At 51.8% G+C, this 15,956-nt stretch overlaps 1 protein-coding gene across 4 annotated transcripts in view; it reads left to right on the forward strand.

Annotated features, from left to right (window-relative positions):
- Positions 1-14,540, forward strand: part of ANKFY1 (ankyrin repeat and FYVE domain containing 1) — a 71,049-nt gene extending 56,509 nt beyond the window's left edge. For all 4 annotated transcript variants that reach the window (XM_041001570.1, XM_041001571.1, XM_041001569.1 and 1 more), the window contains 10 exons: positions 184-302; positions 929-1,085; positions 2,310-2,510; positions 3,721-3,897; positions 5,367-5,514; positions 6,299-6,389; positions 7,107-7,231; positions 8,615-8,761; positions 10,512-10,602; positions 11,079-14,540. In XM_041001570.1, coding sequence (XP_040857504.1) covers positions 184-302; positions 929-1,085; positions 2,310-2,510; positions 3,721-3,897; positions 5,367-5,514; positions 6,299-6,389; positions 7,107-7,231; positions 8,615-8,761; positions 10,512-10,602; positions 11,079-11,211 — 1,389 coding nt within the window. In that variant the 3' untranslated portion in view covers positions 11,212-14,540. The remainder of the gene's footprint in view (positions 1-183; positions 303-928; positions 1,086-2,309; positions 2,511-3,720; positions 3,898-5,366; positions 5,515-6,298; positions 6,390-7,106; positions 7,232-8,614; positions 8,762-10,511; positions 10,603-11,078) is intronic.
- Positions 14,541-15,956: the final 1,416 nt, after the last annotated feature.

A 15,956-nucleotide genomic window follows, 5' to 3' on the forward strand; every position in this document is an offset into this window, starting at 1 on the left:
GCAGATTTTCATCAGTGTTTTAAAACTAATGAACAGTACAAATTGAAGTAGTTATCAGTTAATTTTCAACCACATCTAGATAAGGTGGTTTAATGTTGTACCTAGAGCTCAGTTTTGGTTTAAAACAAAACAAAAACACCTCACCAGTGCTTGGCAGTATTAGAAGTGTGTGTTCTTCTGCAGGTCAGACACGGCTGTGACGCCACGTGCTGGGGTCCAGGACCCAGTGGGTGCCTTCAGACACTGCTGCACAGAGCCATCGATGAGAACAACGAGGCCATTGCCTGCTTTCTGATTCGCAGGTGCGAGGGGCAGCCCAAGTTTCTCTTGAAATCTTCATCAGCTCTTTGCAAACACAATTTTGATCTGCTTCCAGCCCTGGCATGCCTGTCCCTGGCTTGATTTACATAATTAAGACTGTCCTGGGGTCACTGCTCTCTCACGTCCCATCAGCTGAGTGCCAGGCTCACCTTGTGAGGCAAGAGGCTCACAGGCCTACATCAGTGAGTCTGTAAATTGAATATCCTCTTTGGAGAGCGGCACGAGCTCCTGTAGTCACGTGAGAGCAGTTCACACTGTTGCAGGAGGCCAGATGGTCTTGACAGGACCCCACCAAGGTGCATGAGGGACAGTAGGCACGGAGCCCCTCCAGAAAGTGGGGTCTGTGGGGAGCAGGGCAGTGCTTCTCAAGTTTAGAATACGTGTGAGTCTTGTAGAAGCTTTTAACAATGCTGATGCGCAGTTTTCACCCAAAATCAATTGCAGAGGAGCCTGTGGAAGCGGAACTCAGGTTCCAGTATCTGGAGCCGAGGACTCAGGAGAACAGACCTGGCAGAACCACTTAGTTATTAAGCTTGGAGGAGGCTACTCCCTGCCATCTTAGAGAGCGCTGGAAGCATGGCCGCCCTCCCATTCCCATTCCTTTCAGTGGCTGTGATGTGAATAGCCCCAGGCAACCAGGTGCTAATGGAGAAGGAGAGGAAGAAGCTCGAGATGGGCAAACCCCCTTGCATTTGGCAGCCTCTTGGGGACTGGAAGAGACGGTGCAGTGCCTTCTGGAGTTTGGTGCCAATGTTAATGCACAGGTTTGTGGTTTTCCTTTTTCCTGGGAAGGAGCTGGTAACCACAGAATTAGGGCAGTCCCCATCTATGACAAGGGATCTTAGAGCTCCTCCGGTCCCAGGCTTCTGCTGGACCCTGAATGGGACTTTGTTGTTATTGTTTTTAAAGATTTATTTATTTTATTGGAAAGGTGGATATACAGAGAGGAGGAAAGACAGGAAGATCTTCTGTCTGATGATTCACTCCCCAAGTGACTGCAACGGTCGGTGCTGCGCCCATCTGAAACCAGGAGCCAGGAACTTCTTTCTGGGTCTCCCACGTGGGTGCAGGGTCCCAAAGGCCACAAGCAGGGAGCTGGATGGGAATCACGGCCACTGGGATTAGAACTGGCGCCCATATGGGATTCTGGCGCGTTCAAGGCGAGGACCTTAACTATTACGCTATCACACCGGGCCCTGTGGGACTTTGATAGAAGCAGTGGCGTGACTTGCTGATTTATCAGGTTAACACTTCTCAGTGCTTATGTCCTTGCTCCTGCATGAAGTTTTGTTACATTTGTTTTTTGTTTTTGTTTTTGTTTTTGTTTTTTTGTTTTTTAATTTAAATGACAGAGCAACAGAAAAAGGAAGAGCCAGAGATGTTCCATCTGTTGGTTCACTCCCAAATTGGTCTCAACGGTCAGGTGTGGGCCAGACCAACATCAGGAGCCTGGAGCTCCATCCTGGTCTACCCCACGGATGCAGGAGCCTAAATAGTGTTCCCTTATCTTCCCAGGCATATTATTAGGAAACCAGCCCTCTGATACCAAATACCAGCATTACAAGAGGCAGCTTAACTCCAGCACCCTAACCTCAGTCTGTTATCTATTTTTCTTTGCTTCCTTATTACTCCTTAGTTACAGATTTCTGTTGAGAGTTGATTTAGTCCTGAACGAAGTGCCTTGATTCAGAAAATATTCCAGTTGAGCACCATGAATTATGTTTCTGGATGCTTTTCAACATTCTAGCCTGTTAAGATTTATCCAGAATGCTCAAAGCCAGATCAGGAGCTGAGAGTGAGTGCAGATCCTGGCGTGTCACTGGGAGCACCTTGTAATGGGGAGGATTTCCAGTCTTTCCTGTGTTGGGCCATTTCAAGTACAGGGTGATAGTGTGGATTTTAATAACCAACATTTGATTTCAGGAGTATTTCCTTCTAGAGTTCTGAGCTTTCAGTTCAAGCTGAAGACTCTGGTGTGTCCCCCATAGGATGCAGAGGGAAGGACGCCTGTCCACGTGGCCATCAGCAACCAGCACGGTGTCATCATTCAGTTGTTGATCTCTCATCCTGATATCCACCTGAATGTCCGAGACAGACAAGGGCTGACCCCGTTTGCCTGTGCCATGACTTACAAGAACAACAAGGCAGCTGAGACCATTCTGAAACGAGAGTCTGGGGCGGCCGAACAGGTGAGTGCAGTGACACCCAGTGTCCTCCCTCGGAGGACCTGCCATGCGGAGACAGGCAGGTTCGTCTCTCCCAAGGCATTTGCTGTGAAGTTATGCTACCCTTTCTTAAAACTGGACCATTGAGGCCTCTGAATGTTTTAGAGGTGCAAGGTTGTTGCTCAGCTTAGAGGGCCCTGTTGTCTTTGTTCTTTGCTGCCCTTCCCTGGCTGCTGAAAGATTGATGTGGGTGGGTGCGCATGGGGAGTAACAGCCGTGAGGTGGGAGCTGTGATGTTTGGTGGTGTTGGCCCTACAGAAGCCTGCATCTTCCAACAGCACTTAGAACACCGTGGAGATTGTACCTTGTTGCCTAGGAAGGTCAAGTGGGAGCTCAGGACCTGAGGCAGATGGGCTCTGATGTGGTTGAAGGTTGTTGCTTGGAATTTCAGGCTTGTGGCTCTCAACTTTCTTGAGCATTTGTGGAGATGTGACTGGATTGCCTAGGTGTTATCTTTACTCTCACTCACATGGTGTCAAGAGTTCGCGAATGGAGACTGGCACCTCACATTTGCTATTCATCTAGTATAGAACTGTTGCTGTTGATCCATGTCCTCTGCAGGTGTGTGTGGAGCAGGTGATGGGCCCTTGCTTCCACCTGAGACAATCTTCTAACTGCAGTCCTCTGAATGGTTTGATTTGAGGGAGCTGCCTGCTTCACATTAGTAGAGCCAAGTTAATGACATGCTTGGCTGCCTGCCCCACTGAGAATTACCCTGCTCTCAGGAAACTTCCTGAAGTTTTCTGAAGCCTGTGATTGCTGTGCTGTCATGCTGGCGTCACAGCTATGGTGATAGGACCCTGGTTATTTGTGGTAGTGCAGGCAAACAGACCCTTTGCCTCTTCCTGGACATCTCAGGATTCTTCCGTCATCCGGCTTTGCACATCTCCTTCCCTCTGTTGCAGGATGCCAGGGCAGCATGGGTTGGTGCAATGCCTTCGCCTCTGCATGGATGTGATTGTGCTCATGCAGCCGTGCACAGAAGTGTAGTATGGCTCTGTTGTGTGTGTGTGAGGAGGCAGCAGCACATGTGGTTCTTCGAAGGGAACTTTCCTGAAGTGAGGGCAGGTCTGCATCCTGACCTCTCCAGTGGTCAGCGAAGCTTGCAGATGTCCAGGAGGTACCATTCAGTAGGAGCCTAATAATAGTGTGTGGTTTCTACTTCCTGTCTTAGGTAGACAACAAGGGTCGGAATTTTCTCCATGTGGCAGTTCAGAACTCTGACATTGAAAGTGTCCTGTTCCTGATAAGTGTCCAGGCTAATGTGAATTCCAGAGTCCAAGATGCTTCCAAATTGACCCCTTTGCACCTCGCCGTCCAAGCAGGCTCAGAGATCATTGTCCGCAACTTGGTGAGTGACACAAATACGGTTGCATGTTACATGTGAACAAATAAATTGTGGAACATGTGAATATTCTCACCACAGGTAAACTGCCAGGTGCTGTGGAAGGCCAGCACAAATTTGGGAAATGAGGCCAAAACACTCCGCACTGTAGAAGTGTCAGCAGTGGCACATACTGAGTGCCCAGAAGGCACAGGTGGAATGGGGCCAAGGCTGGGCCAGAGAAAGAGGGAATGGTGGTGAACCTCTTCTGCTGTCTGTCTTCTCAGTCAGGCACTCACATGGCACCTCCACATGAGCTGTCAGTGGATTCTCAATGCTGTGAATGGATCTGTATGTTTTTTTATTTATGTGATTATCAGAGTGATAGGGAGAAGCAGAGAGAGAGTTCTTCATTTGCTGATTCACTCTCCGAGTGCACGCAACAGCCAGTGCTAGACTAGGCTGAAGCCAGAGCCAGAAACTATAATGTAGTCTCCCCTATGGGTGACAGGGCCCATGTACTTAAGTCATCACCCACTGCTTGTCAGCTACATTAGCTGAGCTGGCTTGAAACAGCACCCCAATGCTGACTGTACCCCAACACCACTGGAGTGTTTTACAAAGGAGAAAATGTAGGCCAAAGGCCCTCCCTGCCCACTTCCCAAGCCCTAGTGTTGTAGCTGGGACTTAGCCATTTTTGTTTGATCCCAGAGCCACCTTCTTATAGTACATTGTGATGTCACCAGGTAGGGGTAGAGTCTGGGCAAAGATGTAGATTGGAATATGCATGCGATGTGTTTCATGGAACATTTGGGTGATGCTTTGAGCAGAGTTGAAGGAGATGTGGCAAGACAGAAACCAGCTCATGGGATATCAGGTTTCAAACCAGGAACTGTGAGCAGCCCTCATCCTGTAGACAGTGGAGAAGCCACTGTCCATGTTGGTTCCGAGCCAAGCCAGACTCCATGGATCTGGCCTGCTCCTCTAACTGGCTGTGCGAGCGCCTCTCCTGCAGAGCTGCTGTCATGGTGGCTTTGACTTGGGAAAACATTTTTTAGGTACCTTTATTGACTTGAAATCTTAGCTGAGAGCCTGGCGCAGTAGCCTAACAGCTAGAGTCCTTGCTTTATACATGCCAGGATCCCATATGGATGCCAGTTCTAATCATGGTAGCCCCACTTCCCATCCAGCTCCCTGCTTGTGACCTGGGAAAGCAGTCGAGGAGAAAGCGTTGGGACCCAGCACCCTCATGGGAGTCCCAAAAGAGGCTCTGAGCTCCTGGCTTCAGATCTGCTCAGCTCCAGCCCTTGCAGCCACTTGGGGAGTGAATCAATGGACGGAAGATTGTTGAGATGGGGTTGTTAAGAGCCCCCATTTCGCTCCTGTTTTAGCTAGCTGAGGAGACACCTGTCTTCTGTGGATGTGAACAGGCAGCAGGGCCCCGGAGGGGTCTTCAACTTGGCTAGAAAATCAACTCATGTAATCAACTTGCACAGCTTCTTGCAGGAGCCAAAGTGAATGAACTAACCAAGCACCGCCAGACCGCCTTGCACCTTGCCGCCCAGCAGGACCTGCCCACCATCTGCTCCGTGCTCCTGGAGAACGGAGTGGACTTCGCTGCTGTCGACGAAAACGGCAACAACGGTAATTCCCAGTCCTTGCTCCAGCTGTGGTGTCAGCTATCTCGGGCACTCCCTCTGTGCCGGGATGGAGGCCCCTGCACCCTGCTGTCCCTCAAGGAGATGAGCTCTTCCAGAAGCTGAGCTGTGCCCGCGAGCGCTCTGGCCAGCGCCTATGGCCTGCTGCTGACTAGTACTTCGGCCACCTTCCAGTCTGCTCAGCAGGCTCAGAAGCCTCATGTGAGCTTCTTCTTTTTTTTTTTTTTAAGATTTATTTATTTTTTTTAATTACAAAGTCAGATACACAGACAGGAGGAGAGACAGAGAGGAAGATCTTCCATCCGATGACTCGCTCCCCAAGTGACTGCAACAGCCGGTGCTGCGCCGATCCAAACCTAGGAACCAGGAACCTCTTCCAGGTCTCCCACACGGGTGCAGGGTTCCGAAACTTTGGAATGTCCTCGACTGCTTTCCCAGGCCACAAGCAGGGAGCTGGATGGGAAGTGGAGCTGACGGGATTAGAACCGGCGCCCATATGGGATCCCAGAGCATTCAAGGCGAGGACTTTAGCTGCTAGACCACGCCGCCAGGCGCCTTATGTGAGATTCTTGGAAGACGAGCAGAGAGAGAGCACAGGCTCTTCAGGATGCATTCCTGACACATGCTTGGGGCGTGCTGGCTGAATCACACAGCTCCACACGGGGCAGCCCCTGACCTGAGTCCCATTGAGAAGGGGGTTCGGGAGGGGGAGGAGTTGTTTTCTCCACATGTCCCTCTGGGCATGTCCAGTAAGAGGATTTACTCCCCAGCTCTTCATCTGGCCGTCATGCACGGACGGCTCAACAACATCCGGGTTCTCCTGACCGAGTGCACAGTGGACGCAGAAGCCTTCAATCTGAGGTGAGTGTTTCTGGTGCTGTCAGGGACTGGGCCTGCACATCACCCGTCCCTGTCACCCAGCACTTGTGCCCCATCAGCCCCAGGGGCAGACTGCAGAACCAGCCACTTCAGTGCTTGGCAAGTTCTTGGAACACTAGTTCTGTTTTGTTTTAAGATTTATTATTATTTTTTTTATTATTTGAAAGGAGAGACATTTGGTTCACTCCCCAAATTGCCAGTATGTCTGAAGCTGAGCAGATTTGAAGCCAGGAGCCCAGAGCCTCTTTTAGGACTCCCATGTGGGTGCAGGGTCCCAAGGCTTTTGGCTGTCCTCTCATGCTTTCCCAGGCCACAAGCAGGGTTCTGCAGATGAAATGGAGCATCCAAGACAGGAACCAGTGCCAATATGGATGCTAATGCTTGTGGGTGGAGGATTAGCCAGTTGAGCCAGTGTGCCAGCCCCCTAGTATTTTATTTTGTGAAAAGTATTTTTGGAAAACCGTTATGACCTGTGATGTGTCCCTTGGATTTATCTGGCATCACAGAATTTATGCAGCTCTATTTCTTATGTGTCTTTTTTTTTTTAATAATGGTTATATAGTTGACCAAGGTGGGAAGGATGGAAGGCTAGGGAAAAGTGAGCGTGATCACGGTTTCCATATTTTCTACATTTCTTCCATGTCTGATAGCCATGGCAGTTCTTGATATGTACCTAACTTTTGCGACTTGTTTGACCAGAGGCCAGTCACCACTGCACATTCTGGGACAATATGGCAAAGAGAATGCAGCAGCCATCTTTGATCTCTTCCTGGAGTGCATGCCTGAGTATCCTCTAGATAAACCAGATACAGAGGGAAACACAGGTAAGGGGAAAGGACGGGCTGTCTCCCACACGCAGGCCTCCTGGAGAAACAGGGTGCTGAGCCCCGCTGTCAGTGTCTAAAGGAAGTCAGCCTGGACCGTGAAGCATCCCAACAGAGGCACATGGCCGCTGGTGGGTGGCCCGTGCTGCCCGGCCTTGCCCAGGTCCAGCAGGCCTGGCCCATTGTCTGCCTTGTGCTCTTCTGCCTTTCGTCTGCCCTGCTGAGGCTCTGCCCAAGCTCCCAGAGTCCAGCAGAGGGGGAATACGGGTGCCCCACAGGGCATGTCACAAGAGGACCTGCACGTCAGGATGGGCTGACATGCTCGCAGATGTGACAATGGCATGCAGGTCCCCAGGCTGACCTTGACTCTGGTGATTTTGCTGTGGCTGCTCACAGTCACCATGCTCATTTGCTGAGTGTTCTTAGCCAGAACAGAGACTTCTGCTTGCACGGTCGCAATCGCCCGGCAAGGTTAGCCAGCACATAGCCATGTCTGCGGTCTTCAGCAGAAGCCGGTCTCTGCCATGCTGGGCATGTGGGATCCCCGAGAGCCTTGGCTACCACTGCCTCCTCACTTGTTCAGCCTCCAGCCAGACACAGCCTCCATGGCTTGGGGCAGAAATACCCCAGGACACTCCTAACTCAGCAGGGACCAGTCTTTCCCCATCAGATCTTGGCTTGTCATTGGCAGTGTGCAGGAGTCAGCCTCTGAGGATGTGCTGCTGGACCCAGGGTGCATGGGCTAGGGTATAGACTTCACTGCCCGGGGGCTGGTCCCCAGGAAGAAGGGGCAGGGCAGCACATCATGACAGAGTAAACCATCTAACCTCCCCATGCCCTGGTCCTCACGAACTGCAATAGTAAGCCTGTTAGGACATTGCTTTGTGTTTCAATGAAAGGTTGTAGATGGAGGTTGAGATGCAGGCAAGCAGTGGGCAGCCGCCTTGGCTGTGTTAGTCGGGAAGGCCGAGAGGGTGCCTGGCCAGAGCTTGGTTCCCACTGGGCCTGCACCTGTGCAGAGCACGTTTCCCTCACTGTTATTTTTCCCAGGTGTACACAACTCACAGATCTGAAGATTGAGGTACAGTGAGTTGAAAGAACTTTGTTCTGTGGCAAAGCAAGTGTTTCCTGCCAGAGGAAGGTGACAGAAAATAGCGTCTCTTCCTTGGTTCTCTTGGAGCCTGAGATTACGTGGGAAAGGATATGTCCTGCTCCTCTGACTCCCCTGGCGGGGCACTGTGCTGCTCTGTGGTGGGCTCTGCAGAGTCTCCAGCCTTTAGGTGCCAGGCGACAGCTCCTGCCTGCCCTGCCCATCGCGCCCCCTGAGCAGGGCCACATTGGGGCCAGGTAGAAAGTCATCCCACCTGTGGTTGTGTTTTGCAGTGCTCCTCTTAGCCTACACGAAGGGGAATGCCAACTTGTGCCGTGCCATCGTCCGGGCTGGGGCTCGCCTCGGGGTCAATAACAACCAAGGAATCAACATCTTCAACTACCAGGTGGCCACCAAGCAACTGCTTTTCCGACTGTTAGGTGAGTGGCCGGCTGCTGTGCTCCAGGCCAGCTTCCTCCTTTGCGTGTTACCTGCTCTGCATGTCTCGCAGGGATGAACTGTGACATGGAGCCCTGGCTCTCCTGCTGCCCCGGCCACGCGGAGGGCCCCCGAGCAGTGAGGGACGGTCAGTTTTGCAGACTCCTCACAGTGCTCTGCTTTGCGACCCTCCTCATTTTCTCACAAGCATGAATCTTCCAGAAATCCACAAGCTCCAGGCAGAGCACCTTGGCCTGCCTCCTGGCTGTCTTTCTGCATACTCGCCTGCCTGTTTTGGACGGATTCTGTCAGCTGCTTCAGTACTCACAACCCCTACTTCTCCGTGGGAAACACAAGACACAAGTGCAGCAATCTTTTTCTTTTCTTTTTTAAATTATTATTTTATTTTTATTGGAAAGTTGGATATACAGAGAGGAGAGACAGGAAGATCTTCAGTCCAGTGATTCACTCCCCAAGTGGCTGCAGTGGCTGGAGCTGAGCCAATCCGAAGCCAGGAACCAGGAGCCTGGAGCCTCTTCCCACACATTGCAGAGTCCCAAGTGTCCCACCCAGGTACAGGGTCCCAAGGCTTTGGGCCATCCTCAACTACTTTCCTAGGCCACAAGCAGGGAGCTGGATTGGAAGCAGGGCCACCAGGATTGGAACCAGTGCTTATATGGGATCCAGGCTCATGCAAGGTGAGGACTTTAACCACTAGGCTACCGTGCTGGGCCCTCTTTTTTTTTTTTTTTTTTTTTAATCAGGGCCAGTGCTGTGGTATAGCATGTTAAGCCACTGCTTGTGAGGCCCACATCCCATAGGGGTACTAGTTCAAGTCTTGGCTGTTTCCCTTCTAATCCAGTTTCCTATTTATGTACCTGAGAAAGCAGCAGAAGATGACGCGTCTATGGGCCCCTGTACACATATGGGAGACCTGGAAGAAGCTCCTGATTTCGGACTGGCCCAGTCTTGACCTTTGTGACAAAATGGGAAATGAACCAACAAACAGAAGATCTCTCTCTGTTTCTTTCTCTGTAACTCTTTCTAAATAAATGATAAGGGGTGGTGCGGTGCATGTGCCTGTGCTGCCAGCATCCCGTATGGATGCCACCTTGTGTTCCAGCTGGTCCACTTTTGATCCAGTTCCTTGCATTTGGCCTGGGAAAGCGCTCCCATGGAAGACCCAGAAGTTTTTAGGTCCTGACTTCCGACCAGCCCAGCTCTGGCTGTTGCAGCTACTTGGGAAGTAAACAAGTGAATGGAAGATTTCTCTTTCTTTCCCTCTCTTAACTCTGTCTCCTATAAAAATAAGTAAATCCTGATTAAATAAGTAAATATTTAATTACTCGTGCTTTCATTTGGAAGGTGAGTCACGGAGAGAAAGGCATCTTCCATTTGCTGATTTACTCTGCCAATGACCACAGCATCCTAGCCTGGGTCAGGAGCAGCCAGGGGCCAGGAATTCCACCTAGGGCTTCTGCTGCCTTCCTAATCAACATTCGTGGAAAGTTGAGTTGGAGTGTTGCAGCTAAGACACGAACCAGCAGTCGGACACAGCATGCTGGCACCATAGCTTGACCCTCCCTGCCACAGTGCCGTCCTCAAATGCCTCACTGCTCCTTGTGGCCGCCTCTGCTGTTAAAATGCTGCTCCGTCCCTCCTGTCCGTCTGAGGTGCCCCACTCCCACAGAGCTTGGAGTCCTGCCTGGCGCTGGCCCTGCTGACCGGACCCATCTTCCCGGTGTCTTACAGATATGCTGTCCAAGGAGCCTCCATGGTGTGATGGCTCCAACTGCTACGAGTGCACCGCCAAGTTCGGAGTCACAACTCGCAAGCATCACTGGTAAGAGCCCCCTGAGGCCTGCGGGGCCCTCACCAAAGTCCTGCCTCACTGCCTTCCGTGAGGAGCGTGACCTGCCAGGACCCTGGGTACCCATTGCATTGTTGGGAAGATGCACAGGCTGGCAGTGTCCCTGCTAGGAGCTGAGGGCTCGTGGTGCCTCCCCTACTCCCCCGTCACATCCTGTTCCCCTGGCTGCTTGCTCACTGCAAAGCTGATGGCAGCCTTTACCCTTGCTCTTAGAAAACAGCCTTCTTTGGCACCACTTTTACTTTACAATGCTGGAATTTGGTTCTTTGTGGACTAAAAGCAACACATAAGGATGGTGCCTTGGCCAGCAGGTGGCAGTAGTCTGGGCAGGGTTACCCCTGTCTGGGAGGGAGGCTGAGAGGCCCTGCTGCGTAGCTCCCCACGGGGGCGCCGCCTGCTCCTGCCCTTGCCCATCTGTCCCCTCACACTCCCTTTTTTTGCTTCCACAGTCGTCACTGCGGACGTCTTCTTTGCCATAAGTGCTCGACCAAGGAGATTCCCATTATAAAGTTTGATCTCAACAAGCCAGTGCGTGTTTGCAACATTTGCTTTGATGTGCTGACTCTGGGTGGGGTCTCTTAGTGTGCCCTGAGGAGGTCCGAGCCATGACCTCGGTCCTCGCCCCAGCAGCTGCTCTGCTCACCAGCCTGCCCCCCGCCCAGAGCAGGCACTGGCAGCCATCCTCCTGTGGCAATAGACTGGAACAGTGGCAGAGCCCAGCGCCATCCTGGTGCAGACGAGTCTGTGTGATTGTCAGTGTGTCAGACTGTAATCAGGTTTATTTTGATGTCTCATTCTTGGACCAGGCCATGTGGCCTCCGTGGTGGATGTGATAGACAGTAGGCCCCCGTCTGCCAGCAGCCTCCAAGGATACGCCGAATCCATGGTCCCTTCCCCAAGCCGGGCCAGCTGCTCCTGAGAGCCGGTAGCCCCTGGCCCAGTGGCGGTGGACTTCTCTGTGGAGTTTTCACAAAGATGAGTGGGACCTTCTGCCCTGGAGTCTTCCTCCCCCTCCCCCACCAAGCTGAGCTGTATTTTTAGTGAGCTACCCCTTTTAAAAAGCGAAATCTTTCTAAACAGGGTTCAAAATTGAGAGCTAACAAATCGTGGCCTTAACAGCAGAAAGCTTTACCAGTGTTCATGCTACCAAGGTGTCCACTGTGCCACTGGGCAGCCTGATGTCTCTGAGCACCGTCTCCCCTCGTCCTCTGGTGTCCCGTCTGCGGCCTCAGTCAGTCAGCCTGCCACCAGGGTGTATGTGGTGGCGGGGAGGGTGGGGGCAGATGCACTTTGATTGTGCTGCACTTTTGACATAGATGCATTGTTGGTGATCCTGGATTTCCAGAAAGAACCCTGCCCATCCTGGCCTCTGTGACTCTAACATGCAGCTTGGGCTCCTGTAGTGTTTTGGAGCAAGGGAATCATGCTGGCCAGTGGCACGAGGGGGGCCTCAGTGAGAGGGCAGCGCTGAGGCGGGGGGAGCTGTCTCCTTGATGCACACCTTTCTTGCTGAAGCCCCTCCTCCTGCCAGGCGGGGCCAGTAGCTCCAACACTGCCTGGCCTCCCGTGCCCCGTGTGCCCAGCCCGTGTTGGAAGGCTCTGGCTTGGCAGCTCAACGAGGCCTCCAGAGCTTGTGGGGCCTTAGTTGCTGCTAGTATGCACGTTACCCCTGCAGTGTTCAATTTTAAAGGTTTGGCAAGTTTTTTTAAATGCGCAAAGAAACTTATCAGTGCTTTTCTAAAAAAATAGAATTCTGAGATGGACAATGTGTTAGTTCTACTCAGAGGTCAATGATCTGAATCATACATTCTGATTTTTTTAGACATTTAATAACCACTACATTTTTCTTAACATTAATGAAGTATGGATTTATGTGTGTAGAAGGGACTTTTTTCCCTAGCAGCCTATGTTTTTTGGTTTGTTTCTTTTTGGATAGTGGTATTCCCTACATGTTGCTGTAGATTTATATATTCTGTTGCCTAAATAAGTGCGTCAAATGAGCTGACAGATAAGAGTGCTACTTTTAAAAATAATTATGTGATTTATGAGATATATATGCTTTCTATGTCAATATGAGCTTGTGTACAATGCTTAAAACAATTAGAAGAGTCCCCTTGTCCCCACAGCTGTGGCATATTTCATGTAGGATTTTTATAGAAAAACTCAATCTCGGCAAACACTTGCCATGCGAGACCCATGACCAGCTTCCATTTTCTGTCCTGTGACAAGGGCCACAGGAAGTGTGGCTTCCTTGGGTAGCTTGATCCTTTCATTACAACGAGAGCATTCTGCTTCAGGTGGGAACTGAGACGGGCAGCCTACACAGCTGTTCTTGCTTCATTCTCCCTTGCCCTGGCACACCCATCTGACAGTCTGCCCTCCAGCTGTAGCTGCAGGCTTCCCCTCTCCTGTGTCCTCCGAGCACAGGGACAGCAGTGGTCCTGAGTGCCTCAGCTGGGAGAGTGTTCCAAGTTCTGCACTGGCTGCAGAATGCCAGCTGGTCTTAGGAAATCTCCCGTCTCCAATGCAGCCCTGACTGGCACCCGTGGTGGGATTCAACCATCACTGCCCTGGTAGGGACTCGGCACACCCGAGTCCCTTAACTACCTAGCCATCCCTGGTCAGCTTTCAGCAGCAGTTTCAGTGCTAGCAGCAACGACTTTAATTTTCTTCATTCAGAAAGTTGCCACCTGTCAGTAGAGCAGGAAGAGCAGCCTTGACAACCTTGCTTCAGCGCATTCGCTTTTGCATTGCCTCTTGCTCCTCATCAGACTTCCCCACACCATGTATTCCCCACAGGCTTTTCCTTTTTAGACAGAGGTACCAACCACATTCTGCTGGTGGGATGGGATGGTCTGCGCCCCACTGCTGTGATCCTCGAACACAGCACCGGCCCACAAACTTAAGTGCCTACAATTAGGACTGACTTCCAGCCGTCTTCCCAGTGGTGTCTCACTACATGATGTGTTGCCGTGTTCCATTGGAGGCTTCTGCCTGTGCATTGTCAACCCCAGCTATCATTCAAGTCTCGATTAGATTGCTGGGTTACCTGCCACATTCTCTCCAAGGAGTGGGGTCCACATGCCCTGTAGTCCTCTACCTCAGAGCCCTGAGTCATCTCCGAGCACCCCATTCTCCTCGCTCCACTCCCCGTGTCTCGTCCCCGCGTGCATGTGGTTCTGCAGGTCTTCCCAGTCCTTGTCCCATACCTGTTGTATTGAGCCATCACTGCACAAATCTTGACTGAGCATGGCGTGGAGAAGGTCTTAGGAGGGAGGAGGGCCACTGCCTCCACGGGGGCATCTTGGATCTAGAGAAAGCAAGCTTCTGAACTGTGTTGTGTGGAGACCCAAAAGGCAACAGAACATGAACAAATACTTCCGTTGGGACAAGCCCCCCGAGAGCCTTCAAAGCCCCTGTGTTGCCTGCGCCCAGCAGGAGAGGATGCGGCAAGGGAGCAGCTCCTGAACGGATGTGACTTCGTGGAGCACCATCTGACAAGGTATAAACTACAACACTGAAATTCCCAGAAGTTCTAGCTGCCTTAAGACTTTCTTTGGAAGATCATTGTGTGTACAGTCCCTTTTGTGTGTGGCATAAATAATATACTAACCTGTTACAACTGGTGATAGTGGTTTTCCGTAGCTAGGGAATCTTGAGTCAGGACTGTTCGACTGCTGACTTGCCAGGTGGGCAGATATGTGGCACCAAGAGGGAGGGCAGTGGCTGGGCAGCAGGTGTGGCCGCTAGCCCACTGGAGCCGTGCTTGGTGTGTGGAGATGCACCTTGAAGGACCATGGCGCTTTAATAGCAATGTTTGCTTGGAGTCCATGTAATGGAATGTATTTTTCAGATACTGATATTTGCATTTTCTGTAACAATTCCTTATAATAAAATAATGTAAAATTGTGCGTTAATGTGGAGACTTTTAATAAGATGTTTGCAATCACATTTGATACAGAGATGTCAGTCAGTGTAACAGCCATTCTCTAGGAGTGTCGGTTCCACAGCTCACAGCTTTGCTGTCAGTGGCAGCAGGTGGGCAGCTGCCTGCACTTTGTGCCCTGGGCTCAGGCCTGAGCTGGCGGTGGTGGGCGGTGGAGCAGATGCACTGGCTTGGTTCCCTGAGCCCCTTGAAATGCCCCCCAAAGACCCTGGAAACCAGCTCCCTGGCTCCACCACTGAGGAGCAACCCAGAGGACCCACTAAGGCTGTTTGTGCTGTCCGAGGGTAAGGACTAAGAAAGGGTTCCAGGTTTGTGAGTTCAACCGCAGGGCCTGTCAGACCCCTGGATGAACCCCAATCAAGAAGTTCACTGGCCTACACAGACTTAGTTCCTTTCTTTGCCTGTCTCCTGCTATGAGACCAACCATGGGGACAGAGCTTGTCCCCCCACTGGCTTTGTTCCCACAGGTGCTGGGCACTGCTGTATTCCACAGAACTCTCCCAAGTGATCTGCGTCATTGATGCGCTGGCTGCTGTGTCATGTAGATGGAAGCAGGCACGCAACACCTCTGACGCTCTGTCCACCCAGGGAAGAGCACTGGCTCCGAGCGTGCTAGCACTGGCTGGCTCTGGGATTAGGCAGGTATCCTCATGTCTGTGCTTCAGTTTCCTTATCTGTAAGCTGAAGGATACTGTGACCCTTTCTGGTTCATGGGTTTGCCCGCAGGCAGGCATGAGTAACCAGTGTCCTTTGAGAACACAGATGGTGGTCTGGGTCCCTCTGGAGAGGGCTGATGAATTGTGGGCCAGAGCTGGCCTGCCACACTGCCCAGGCTAACGGGAAGAAGTGCAAAGAGCCAATGGGAAGAGTGCGTGGTGGGGACGAAGCTCCAAGTGGGCCAAGAAGGAATGGCTAGAGGGACAGAGGGAGGTCGGCACAAGGCCAAGGCAGGACCTCAAGGTGGGCAGTGTCCAGCACAGTAGCATGAGCTGAGAACAACAGTGGTCACAGGAGTTGGCAGGGCAGAATGGGTCCCACTGTTGGCTAGAGACGGCAGCTGACTGGTGCCCAGAGAGGGAGGTGGAAGTGCAGAGATGGGGTGGTAAGGATATACAACCTCAGAAAGCTTGGCTGTGGCCACTGGCGTTGTGGTGTGATAGGCTAAGCTACCACCTGTGACATCAACACCCCATACAGGCACTGGCTCATCTCTTGCCTGCTCCACTTCTCAATCCAGCTCCCTGTTGGTGGCCTGAGTAAACCAACGGTGGTTCAAATGTTTCAGGTCCTGCCACCCATGTGGGAGACCCAGATGAAACTCCTGGCTCCTTGATTTAAGTAAGCCCAGTGCTGGCTGTTCAGCCATTTGGGGAGTGGACCA

Source organism: Ochotona curzoniae, unplaced genomic scaffold (genome assembly GCF_017591425.1).
Source record: "Ochotona curzoniae isolate NIBS_2020 unplaced genomic scaffold, NIBS_Ocur_1.0 scaffold_2453, whole genome shotgun sequence".
Lineage (NCBI taxonomy): Eukaryota > Metazoa > Chordata > Mammalia > Lagomorpha > Ochotonidae > Ochotona > Ochotona curzoniae.